Here is a 13,065-nt window from a genome sequence, read left to right as displayed (position 1 = left end):
AAAAATGTACAGCTTTTTGTGAGATCCAGTGACTCTCTACAGAAATACACATACTGTTTTCCAATGGCAAAAATAAGCTTGTTATAGTGTTGGTTTGGTCCTGTTACTTCACAAATGGTTTGATGAGTAGTGAAATACAGTGTAGAGTACATATCGCTCGTAATCAGATTAGGAATTCATTTCCATGTTTACCAATGTTCTGGTTTCATATCAGAACACTAATTATTATTGAGCCCATTCTTTACAATCCAGCTACAAAATGCATTTTAATGGTATTGCAATTACAGCTACGGGTTATCTATGAGTGGAACAATATTTAAACTTTAAGTTTCATAAGCTGCTGTATGGGCGTAACAGGGGGACTTTATTTCAAGATTATCTCCGCTGTTTGTATCTAGGGCAAGGTGTGATGAAAGTGATCCATTTTTTGATCTGGGTTACTGTACTCACAGTCAAAAAAAGTTAGTACCGCAACTGCATTAAGTGGCTGTGCTGCTACGTACCATTCCCATTTCACTTGGGCCCACTCATATTTTCCAGTACCGGTGAAATCCAAGCAGCCTTGCTGATGGGTCTTAAATGAGGTCTGTGCTTTGGATAGCATTTTCAGTCAAGACTCAAAGATCATGTTCATTCTGACTCTCACAGCTATCTGGACTATTCCTCTTCTCACCCTGTCTCTTGCAAAAACGCCATCCCCTTCTCGCAATTCCTCCGTCTCCGCCGCATCTGCTCTCAGGATGAGGCTTTTCATTCTAGGACGAGGGAGATGTCTTCCTTTTTTAAAGAAAGGGGCTTCCCTTCCTCCACTATCAACTCTGCTCTTAAACGCATCTCCCCCATTTCACGTACATCTGCTCTTACTCCATCCTCTCACCACCCCACTAGGAATAGGGTTCCCCTGGTCCTCACCTACCACCCCACCAGCCTCCGGGTCCAACATATTATTCTCCGTAACTTCTGCCGCCTCCAACGGGATCCCACCACTAAGCACATCTTTCCCTCCCCACCTCTCTCTGCATTCCGCAGGGATTGCTCCCTACACAACTCCCTTGTCCATTCGTCCCCCCCATCCCTCCCCACTGATCTCCTTCCTGGCACTTATCCGTGTAAGCGGAACAAGTGCTACACATGCCCTTACACTTCCTCCCTTACCACCATTCAGGGCCCCAAACAGTCCTTCCAGGTGAGGCAACACTTCACCTGTGAGTCGACTGGGGTGATATACTGCATCCGGTGCTCCCGATGTGGCCTTTTATATATTGGCGAGACCCTTTTCGCAGACTGGGAGACCGCTTTGCTGAACATCTACGCTCTGTCCGCCAGAGAAAGCAGGATCTCCCAGTGGCCACACATTTTAATTCCACATCCCGTTCCCATTCTGACATGTCTATCCACGGCCTCCTCTACTGTAAAGATGAAGCCACACTCAGGTTGGAGGAACAACACCTTATATTCCGTCTGGGTAGCCTCCAACCTGATGGCATGAACATCGACTTCCCTAACTTCCGCTAAGGCCCCACCTCCCCCTCGTACCCGATCTGTCACTCATTTTTATGCACACATTCTTTCTCTCACTCTCCTTTTTCTCCCTCTGTCCCTCTGAATATACCTCTTGCCCATCCTCTGGGTCCCCCCCCCCTGTCTTTCTTCCCAGACCTCCTGTCCCATGATCCTCTCGTATCCCCTTTTGCCTATCACCTGTCCAGCTCTTGGCTCTATCCCTCCCCCTCCTGTCTTCTCCTATCATTTTGGATCTCCCCATCCCCCTCCAACTTTCAAATCCCTTGCTCACTCTTCCTTCAGTTAGTCCTGACGAAGGGTCTCGGCCTGAAACGTCGACTGCACCTCTTCCTACAGATGCTGCCTGGCCTGCTGCGTTCACCAGCAACTTTGATGTGTGTTGCTTGAATTTCCAGCATCTGCAGAATTCCTGTTGTTCATGTTCATTCTGTTGAGATTGAGCATTACTGTTACTGAATAAATTGGTAAGTTTCTCTAATCCAAATTTCACTCTGTCTAACTTTAGCAGATAAACTGGCTCTACTATCATCGCTGAAATTGTTATTCAATTAACTATGATAAATGACATTCATTGATTGTTCATACACCCAGCATTTCCTGGCATATTAGTTTTAGTTTGTAGAAATTGTATTCATATTAATTTTATGATGTTTCAAAACATTGAGACATTTTGAATTGACAATTAAATGCCTTAATGCAAAACAGTTGTGAAATTTGTTCCCTGAAGCCACTAGAAATACTTCCTGAAAGTTTTCATTCTTTAGTAGGATATTTCGAAGTCTGAAATTATGATTATGTGGGGGTGCGGAGAGGAAAGAAAGGTGTTTTTATTAGCTATATCCTTTCTTGAGTGGTTGGAAAGTTAAGTAATTTTATGTCTAAGATAATAAAGTTCTAGATAATGATTTTTAACCACTATTGCCAATGAATAGGGTGTAAAATGTTGACAGTTTTTAACCTGCACTTGAACGATCTGGAAATACAATCCATTATATTAATTCTTCTGTGATAACCTTGCAGGTCAAGGAGGATATGCCTATTTGAAGGAATGGCTATGGTGGGGAGGACTTCTCTCTAGTAAGTTGCTGTGTGTGTGTGTGTGTGTGTGTGTGTGCGTACTTGTTTAACTGGTGCTACTACTTAATGTCGTGTATAAATAAATTAGTCAAGCTGGGTTTGTATGTATTCAAGATTTCAGGTCACTATAGATATCTATCTCACTTTTGTAAAGTTAATTATGATCTCAGAATAGGTTTGTTAGGGTCCAGGCAAAAAGGATGCTTCACGAACAAATGGAAATCATCTGTCTTGATATTAGCTCAAGCATAAACATGGAAAATGCTCGAAACACTCTGGGGTAGATTGTTATTTGCAGCAGTTTCAATTTTGGATTTTCAACATTCTGTATTATTTTGCTTTGGTTTCCGCTGAGGTTTGAGGTTTCTATTTTTCAATTAGGTATTCAATTAGGACTTGCCTATGACGCAAGGTGACCATTAAGCCTATCAGATCAATGCTAACTCTCAACAGAATAATTCTATTCCTGCTTTTTCTCATTCCTTTGTAGTTTAGCACCATCTTCTAATGTTGGCTGATTAATGCTGATTCTATAATGACATGTGCATTCAAACAATTAATTGAAAACTAAAATAAAGATCTTTTTCACTGAAGGTATAGCTAAGCCACCATCTTAGTCATAGCTAGAGTCTTGATTGTTGCATTGCTGTGGATTAGCACTGCTATGATGGGATAGCAAAGAGATCAGTTGATGCCCCAAGTTTTTCCCTTGGTGTTATTTGAGTGTGCCAAAGCAACCAAAGGCTATTACATCAGTTTTAATGGGTCTGGAATCTGATCTTTAAGACCTGATTACTTCAGCAGCATTATATGTTGGAAGCATTAATACTAATGTCTAGTTCAGTTCAAAATATTTACCTTGTGGATGAGCAGGTATCTTGTTCTAGCTATTCCCTTATTCCTAATTACTGCCCAAACTCCCTCCATTCCTATCTCTGTGCCTCAATGGTGTTTATACCAGGCGATTTTCGTAACGGAGGAGGGTCAAGTTACATTGAAATATGCATCCTTGTGGAGTTACAGAAAAAATAAATTATGTTGATTGTAGCATTTGTTACCTGGCAGTAAACTGACCACCACTGTAATCCTGAAAGTTATTGTACTGAGTTGGGGTATATAGGATTCACCAAATCTTGGGGAGGGTAGGAGTGGTTCTTGGGTCATAAGGTTTCTATATCTGTAACAAATATTAAAAGTGTTTCAGGAAATGTGCCTAAATAATAAAAAATTGATTCTTTGGGAATAATATTTAAGCCAAGTATTGGATCTTCAAAGAATATTATTATTATTCAAGAACTGCTTCAGTGATAAATTAGCTCAAAATTTATTAAGAGAGCAAGACAAAAGAATGGATTTTATTTTGGCATTACCCATTGAGTTTCATAGAAACATAGAAAATAGGTGCAGGAGTAGGCCATTCAGCCCTTCGAGCCTGCACCGCCATTCAGTATGATCATGGCTGATCATCCAACTCAGAACCCTGCACCAGCCTTCTCTCCATACTCCCTGATCCCTTTAGCCACAAGGGCCATATCTAACTCCCTCTTAAATATGGCCAATGAACTGGCCTCAACTGTTTCCTGTGGCAGAGAATTCCACAGATTTACCACTCTCTGTGTGAAGAAGTTTTTCCTCATCTCGGTCCAAAAAGACTTCCCCTTTATCCGCAAACTGTGACCCCTCGTTTTGGACTTCCCCAACATCGGGAACAATCTTCCTGCATCTAGCCTGTCCAATCCTTTTAGGATGTTACACGTTTCAATAAGATCCTCCCTCAATCTTCTAAATTCCAGCCAGTATAAGCCTAGTCGATCCAGTCTTTCATCATATGAAAGTCCTGCCATCCCAGGAATCAACCTGGTGAACCTTCTTTGTACTCCCTCTATGGCAAGAATGTCTTGTCTTTCCTCAGATTAGGGGACCAAAACTGCACACAATACTCCAGGCCAGGTGTGGTCTCACCAAGGCCTTGTACAACTGCAGTAGTACCTCCCTGCTCCTGTACTCGAATCCTCTTGCTATGAATGCCAGCATACCATTCGTCTTTTTGACCGCCTACTGTACCTGCATGCCCACTTTCAATGACTGGTGTATAATGACACCCAGGTCTCGTTGCACCTCCCCTTTTCCTAATCGGCCACCATTCAGATAATAATCTGTTTTCCTGTTCTTGCCACCAAAATGGATAACCCTCACATTTATCCACATTAAATTGCATCTGCCATGAACTTACCCACTCACCTAACCTATCCAAGTCACCCTGCATCCTCTTAGCATCCTCCTCACAGCTAACACTGCCGCCCAGCTTCGTGTCATCCGCAAACTTGGAGATGCTGCATTTAATTCCCTCGTCTAAGTCATTAATATATATTGTAAACAACTGGGGTCCCAGCACTGAGCCTTGCGGTACCCCACTAGTCACTGTCTGCCATTCTGAAAAGGTCCCTTTTATTCCCACTCTTTGCTTCCTTTCTGTCAACCAATTCTCTATCCACATCAATACCATGCCCCCAATACCATGTGTTTTAAGTTTGCACACTAATGTCCTGTGTGGGACCTTGTCAAAAGCCTTTTGAAAATCCAAGTATACCACATCCACTGGTTCTCCCCTATCCACTCTACTAGTTACATCCTCAAAAAATTCCATGAGATTTGTCAGACATGATTTTCCTTTCACAAATCCATGCTGACTTTGTCCGATGATTTCACTGCTTTCCAAATGTGCTGTTATCACATCTTTGATAACTGACTCTAGCAGTTTCCCCACCACCGGTGTTAGGCTAACCGGTCTGTAATTCCCCGGTTTCTCTCTCTCTCCTTTTTTAAAAAGCAGGGTTACATTAGCCACCCTCCAATCCTCAGGAACTAGTTCAGAATCTAAAGAGCTTTGAAAAATTATCACTAATGCATCCACTATTTCTTGGGCTACTTCATTAAGCACTCTGGGATGCAGACCATCTGTCCCTGGGGACTTATCTGCCTTTAATCCCTTCAATTTACCTAACACCACTTCTCTACTAACATGTATTTCCCTCAGTTCCTCCATCTCACTAGACCCACGGTCCCCTACTATTTCCGGAAGATTATTTATGTCCTCCTTAGTGAAGACAGAACCAAAGTAGTTATTCAATTGGTCTGCCATGTTCTTGTTCCCCATGATCAATTCACCTGTTTCTGCCTGTAAGGGACCTACATTTGCCTTAACCAATCTTTTTCTTTTCACATATCTGTAAAAGCTTTTACAGTCAGTTTTTATGTTCCCTACCAGTTTTCTCTCATAATCTTTTTTCCCTTTCCTAATTAAGCCCTTTGCCCTCCTCTGCTGGACTCTGATTTTCTCCCAGTCCTCAGGTGAGCCGATTCTTCCGGCTAATTTGTATGTTTCTTCTTTGGAATTGATACTATCCCTAATTTCCCTTGTCAGCCATGGGTGCACTACCTTCCCTGGTTTATTCTTTTGCCAAACTGGGATGAGCAATTGCTGTAGTTCATCCATGCAACCTTTAAATGCTTGCCATTGCATAACCACCGTCAACCCTTTAAGTGTCATTTGCCAGTCTATCTTAGCTAATTCATGTCTCATACCTTCAAAGTTACCCTTCTTTAAGTTCAGAACCTTTGTTTCTGAATTAACTATGTCACTCTCCATCTTAATGAAGAATTCCACCATATTATGGTCACTCTTACCCAAGGGGCCTCTCACGACAAGATTGCTAATTAACCCTTCCTCATTGCTCAACACCCAGTATAGAATGGCCTGCCCTCTAGCTGGTTCCTCGACATGTTGGTTCAGAAAACCATCCCGCATGCATTCCAAGAAATCCTCTTCCTCAGCACCCTTACCAATTTGGATCACCCAATCTATATGTAGATTGAAGTCACCCCTTATAATTGCTGTTCCTTTATTGCACGCATCTCTAATTTCCTGTTTAATGCCATCCCCAACCTCACTACTACTGTTAGGTGGCCTGTACACAACTCCCACCAGCGTTTTCTGCCCCTTAGTGTTATGCAGCTCTACCCATATCAATTCCACATCCTCCCGGCTAATGTCCTTCCTTTCTATTGCGTTAATCTCCTCTCTAACCAGCGATGCTATCCCAACTCCTTTTCTTTCATGTCTATCCCTCCTGAATATTGAATATCCCTGAACGTTGAGCTCCCATCCTTGGTCACCCTGGAGCTATGTCTCTGTGATCCCAACTACATCATATTCATTAATAACAATCTGCACTTTTAATTCATCCACCTTGTTACAAATGCTCCTTGCATTGACACACAAAGCCTTCAGGCTTACTTTTACAACACTCTTAGCCCTTATACAATTATGTTGAAAAGTGGCCCTTTTTGATTTTTGCCCTGGATTTGTCGGCCTGCCACTCTTACTTTTCACCTTACTACTTTTTGCTTCTACCCTCATCTTACACCCCTCTGTCTCTCTGCACTTATTACCATCCCCCTGCCACATTAGTTTAAATCCTCCTGAACAACAGTAGCAAATGCTCCCCCTAGGACATTGGTTCCAGTCCAGCCCAGGTGTAAACCGTCCTGTTTGTACCGGTCCCACCTGCTCCAGAACTGATTCCAATGCCCCAGAAATTTGAATCCCTCCCCCTTGCACCATTTTTCAAGGCACATATTCATCTGATATATTCTCCTTTTTCTACTGTGACTAGCACGTGGCACTGGTAGTAATCCAGAGATTATTACCTTTGTGGTCCTACTTTTTAGTTTATCTCCTAACTCCCTAAATTCACCTTGTAGGACCTCATCACGTTTTTTTCTTATATCGTTGGTACCTATGTGCACCACCACCACTGGCTGTTCACCCTCCCACTCCAGAATGTCCCGCAGCCACTCAGAGACATCCTTGACCCTTGCACCAGGGAGGCAACATACCCTCCTGGAGTCTCGTTTGCGGCCGCAGAAACGCCTATCTATTCCCCTTACAATCGAATCCCCTATCACTATAGCTCTCCCACTCCTTTTCCTTCCCTCCTGTGCCGCAGAGCCACCCATGGTGCCATGAACTCGGCTGCTGCTGCCTTCCCCTGATGAGACATCTCCCCCAACAGTATCCAAAACAGTATATCTGTTTAGGAGGGAGATGACCTCAGGGGACTCCTGCACTACCTGCCTACTGGTACGCTGTTTAGTGGCCACCCATTCCCTTTCTGCCTGTGTAGCCTTTACCTGCGGTGTGGCCAACTCACTGAACATGGTATTCACTCTCTTTCTCAGCATCGCGGATGCTCCAGTATGAATCCAGTCGCAGCTCCAACTGCTCAATGGGGTCTGCCAGGAGCTGCAGCTGGACACATTTCCTGCACACATAGTCGTCAGGGACACTGGAAGCATCCCTGATTTCCCACATGCTGTAGGATGAACAAAATATGGGGCCGACCTCAGCTGTCATGACCTACCCAATATGCTACAGCCTCGCCGCCTTCCTTGCTTCAAATAAAATACCGCTGCAGACTGTTCTCCTTTTAAAGGAACTTACCCGGCCTTACCTGACTTGGAGTGAAGCTCGTCCTCAGCCTCTGCTCGCTGAAGCCTCTCAAGACAAAGCCTTCCTACTCTGTCTCCCACTACTCCATTGCCCGCTCCGTCAAACTGCCCTCTTTTAAAACCTCCCGCTGCCTCACGGACTGACTTACACGCGCTTGCGCAGTCCTGTCCCGATCAACCGCGGAGAAAAATGCTTGTTTCAACTTGCTTGTTCTTTCTCTATTAACCCCTTTTTTCTCTCTCAAAAAATTAACCTTGAATCTGTTTCCACCACTTTAGCAGGCAGGCATTCTTGATCATAGCTTTAATACCCAAGGGAAATGTTGTCGTCTTCTGGCTTTTTGGAACTACATTTCAAACTGTAATGTCTGGTTCCTGAGCTTCTGCTATGAGAAACTGCTTCTCATTTACTCTTATCAAAATTCATCAGGATTTTGAACTTCCATAGCAGTGAAGATGTTAAAAAGTCTTCTTTGCATTGGTCTTTTCCTCATGTTGTTCAACACTGGCCAAATAATTACGTGCAGCGTATAGTACACTATTTTCTAGCATAACTTTAGGGAATCGTGTATCTTACCGATGTTATTGTCTGTATTTTATGAACATTCTATAAAGTGGAGACTAATTCAGATATGATAGAAAAATGAATTCTGAAACTCTTTGAAGACTGTGGTAGATGATTACTTGCACCTTTTTTTAAGCTCACTGTTTCTATTTTAATTTGTAGTGGGTGCTGGAGAAGCCGCAAACTTTGCTGCCTATATGTTTGCACCTGCCACCGTGGTTACACCATTAGGTGCACTAAGTGTGCTGATAAGGTATGATATATTAATCCAGAGATTAAAATAGATAGTCACTTTTAAAATAAAACATTACTCTGTAGGTACGAGGAAATCTGCAGATGCTGGAATTTCAAGCAACACACATAAAAGTTGCTGGTGAACGCAGCAGGCCAGGCAGCATCTCTAGGAAGAGGTACAGTTGATGTTTTGGGCCGAGACCTTTCGTCAGGACTAACAAAGGGTCTCGGCCCGAAACGTCGACTGTACCTCTTCCTAGAGATGCTGCCTGGCCTGCTGCGTTCACCAGCAACTTTTATGTGTATTACTCTGTAGGTGTGTGTTTGGCCAGAATTGGATTTGTTTATTTTCAAAAGCATGCCAACATTTGAGAGTTCTTAACTTGGAGGAGAGAGGCTATTTTGGTAAGGTGCCAGTGGTAGATAATGGTTGAGCAACCATGTCCTGGCGCAAAGTATCACCTTCAGAAGCCAGGCTTATACGAGGGGTGATTGATAAGTTCGTGGCCTAAGGTAGATGGAGTCAATTTTACAAAACCTAGAACATTTATTTTTCAACATAGTCCCCTCCTACATTTACGCACTTTGTCCAGCGGTTGTGGAGCATACAGATCCCTTATTTGTAGAAGTGGTCCACGGCAGGGGTGATTGATAAGTTTGTGGCCTAAGGTAGAAGTAGATGAGTTATTAACTTCAAATTTTCCACGTAATCACTCAAAGAGTTGAATTGCATGTGTATCTAACGGGAGCTGTATAACTAATCGCCTTCTACCGTAGGCCATGAACTTATCAATCACCCCTGTTGTGGACCACGTCCTGGAGGTCCAAGACGCCGACTTCTACAAAGAAGGGATCCGTATGTTCTATGACCGCTGGACTAAGTGTGTATATGTAGGAGGGGACTATGTTGAAAGATAAATGTGCTATGTTTTCTAAAATAGACTCCTTCTACCTTAGGCCACAAACTTATCAATCACCCCTCGTAATTTTAAAAAGCTGCAAGGTAAAAAAAAATCAGCATAGTCTGTTCTGCTCATTAAAGATGATTTGATGCAGAACATAGTTAATTTCTACAGTGAGCTTTCAAGAGAAAATGGAACCACTCTGATTATTGCCCTAGCTCTGCTGGTATCTGATGTGTAGTTATGTATTGGGCAGTGAAATAAGCTGCCAGTGTCAAGATGCTCATGGAAAAGGAAGATTAAGAAAAGGAGTAAGGCATTCAATTCCTTAAATTATTTCCATTCCATTAAATCATGGCTGATCTGTTTTTTGCCCTGCTCAACATACTTTGTTTCCAGTATGCTCAATCGCTTGCCAATAAAGAACTTAAATTATGGATCATTAAATAATATCTTACAAGTCCTAATCAGTAGAAAACTACATTCTGTAAATTGACTGGTGATTCATAGAAAATCTATTAGATGCTGCTTCAGAAATTATTGGGTTTCTTTGGAGATGTGAAGCTTTTCCTCCATGACAGCCTTCCATAAGCACCCATCAACTGGTTGCCCCTCCCTTCACAAAGAAGCTGAAGTAAATTCCATATCACCCATTCTGCCAAGTGGAGCTCCTGACATAACCACCACCATTTCCCTCTCGGACCAGAAGTGGTTGGATGGGCAGAGTTACCAAGGTAGTGATAACAGACCACCCCTCCACTGGTTCCTCACAAAGCTGCTGAGAATGAGCAATTCTATTGCCTTTATATCAGCTGGAGACCATGCACTCCCAGAAGATTTTTGGGCAGCTCAACTTTTGAGTGGCAGGGACACACAGACTGAGTGAGACCTAGGGAAGCAACAAGGTCTCTAGGTCATTCTGTAACTTGGGTTTGTGGTGTTACCCCCAAAGAGCCACTGATCCAGACAATTTCAGTTATTTACAAGGCAGAGATAGATAAATTTGAAAGACATTCTTGAAACATGCGTACAAAATCTGCTTCCCTGTTCATCTTAAAAGCAGATGCAAGTTCTGTAATGTTTTATCATGTCTTAATTCATGGAATGCTATTCTATAGCATTGTTCATAATTTGATGTTTTTTAATGTGATTTGATTTCAGATTTGCTTTAAAGTTTTCAATAGCTGCTGATATTAATAATCTATTCAATATTTTATAGAAGTTATCAACACTTTTTATCCAGATCATTTTGTGTGCACTCTTACTTGACCTATGGGTTTAAAATATCTAAAAATAGATAGCTAGATCTATCTATCTTTAAATATTTTAAACCCATATGTCAAGTAAAGGGCATTAAAACACAATTGATCATATAAGCAAAAACAAGGTCAACTGCTGAAAAGAGAGGAAAAGCACATCTTGACCAATAAGTGTAGTTTTCTGGGTGAGAACATGTGTTTTCTTTCTGCTTAGCATTGCCACTTAGTTGGCCCTGTTTTTGTTTGTAGGATTAATTTTGCTGTAATACCATTTAGGAATTTAAACCCATAGATTTAATGGCAAAATGCACAGAAACATTTTTTTAATTTTGCATGTTTTGGGCAAAATATAGGTCTACCAACTCTCATAAAATTAAGAACAGATTAATTTTATCAATAGGAGCAGCTATTATAAACTTAGAAACAAATCTGAAATCAAGCCTCGTTTAAAATGTATCAAAATAATATTTTGGGGTTTAATACTGGAGAATAGTATACAGTAGAAAATTATAAAATATGAAACCATATGCTATGTATCTAAAATGTGTAACAGTAGGCTACAATGAGGACATTTTAATTCCCACTTTCATTAATGATAAAGAGTATTTGGATTTCAGGGTTGCCTGTTAAACTGCAGAATGTATTTTTGATAGTGTTGCGCCTTTTACCATTGGTGTCATCAGCAGCCATGAGGACAGTCACAGGAACTCGTATGTGAAACCAACATGGTGCAAGGTTTCCTGGAGGGACTAACTGTTCAATAATGTTATTGAGGCTTTACCTAGGGACACAAACATGGTTCAGATTACAACTGTCACTGCCAAATTAGAAGTCAGTGAAAAGCAGTGTGGCGTTCTAGATGCAGGTTGTTCTTTCGGAGAGGACAAGAGGAAAGCAATTGAGTTTTGTAACAGGATGTGTGTAAGTAAGCACATTATCTCTCCTATGTCTAGTTAAGATTCATGAGCGAAACTATCATTGTCAGTGTAATGCCGGTATCCCATAACCTTACATGTTGCCCTCCAAAGAATCTGTGGTTTGAATTGTCACTATCAGCTAGGGGTGCAACATATTGAAGAAAGAACTTCTAAGGAGGGTAAATCATCGACTTATTATCGATGGGGAAAACCTGAAGTTTAAAAAACCTTCCCAAGCTGAAGCATTGGTGGGAAACTATCAAGAATTTTGCATGAAGTGCATAGGAATGTTATATTTGAATAGTTGAAGCACATTAGCGGATCACATTTAAGAATCAATACCCTTGGGAGCTGTATGTTAAGGTCAAAATGGAAACACCTCAGTTACCTTGGCACATATTGATTAAAAACACATGAAACATTATAGAAAACATATCTTCCTATGTGTGCATACTTGTCACTGCAGCATTCTGCTATGTTTTATTTCCCAAACAGTGCTGTGCTTTCATCTTATGTCTTACACGAGGGATTGAATATCCACGGCAAGTTAGGATGCCTCCTCTGCATTGTAGGATCAACTGTAATAGTGATACACGCTCCAACAGAAGAAGGAATCCACTCTTTGGACGAAATGCATGGGAAGCTAAAAGACACAGGTACAGTATATTCAGGTTCATTTTATCAAAATATTTTTGCAGACTAACCATTTTGGAAAATCCAGAATATTGAATGATTTCTAGATATTTCAAGCTTTTTTCTTCATAGTGGGTGCTGCAAAAATCTGGTTCAGTCTAATAGGTTATTTTGCTGTGGTTTTATTTAATTTTACACCCAACTATAATAGAAGCAAGTGAACTATTGGTTATAAAAGAGCTTTTCAATTAGCAATTTAAAAAACTGATAAATGTGGGAAATACTTGGTATGTCAGGTCAAATCTGTGGACAGAGCAATTAAATTAATGTTTCAAGTCAGTGACAATTCATCAGAATGAGAAAACGTTAGAATTCAAATGTATTTTAAGTTAGAGAAAGAGTAATGGTGAAGAGAACAAAGGAAATAGCTTGGATTGGATGAA

General features: G+C 41.4%; 1 protein-coding gene across 1 annotated transcript in view; it reads left to right on the top strand.

The window, feature by feature from the left end:
• Window positions 1-13,065, top strand: part of LOC140195671 (magnesium transporter NIPA2-like) — a 32,584-nt gene that overhangs the window by 16,681 nt on the left and 2,838 nt on the right. The window contains exons 3-5 of the mRNA XM_072254390.1: window positions 2,545-2,601; window positions 8,840-8,930; window positions 12,485-12,645. Coding sequence (XP_072110491.1) covers window positions 2,545-2,601; window positions 8,840-8,930; window positions 12,485-12,645 — 309 coding nt within the window. The remainder of the gene's footprint in view (window positions 1-2,544; window positions 2,602-8,839; window positions 8,931-12,484; window positions 12,646-13,065) is intronic.

The sequence above is a fragment of the Mobula birostris genome, chromosome 3 (genome assembly GCF_030028105.1).
Source record: "Mobula birostris isolate sMobBir1 chromosome 3, sMobBir1.hap1, whole genome shotgun sequence".
NCBI classification, from domain to species: domain Eukaryota; kingdom Metazoa; phylum Chordata; class Chondrichthyes; order Myliobatiformes; family Myliobatidae; genus Mobula; species Mobula birostris.
The sequence above is the reverse complement of the archived record's forward strand: the minus strand, read 5'-3'. Positions and strand labels throughout refer to the sequence as shown.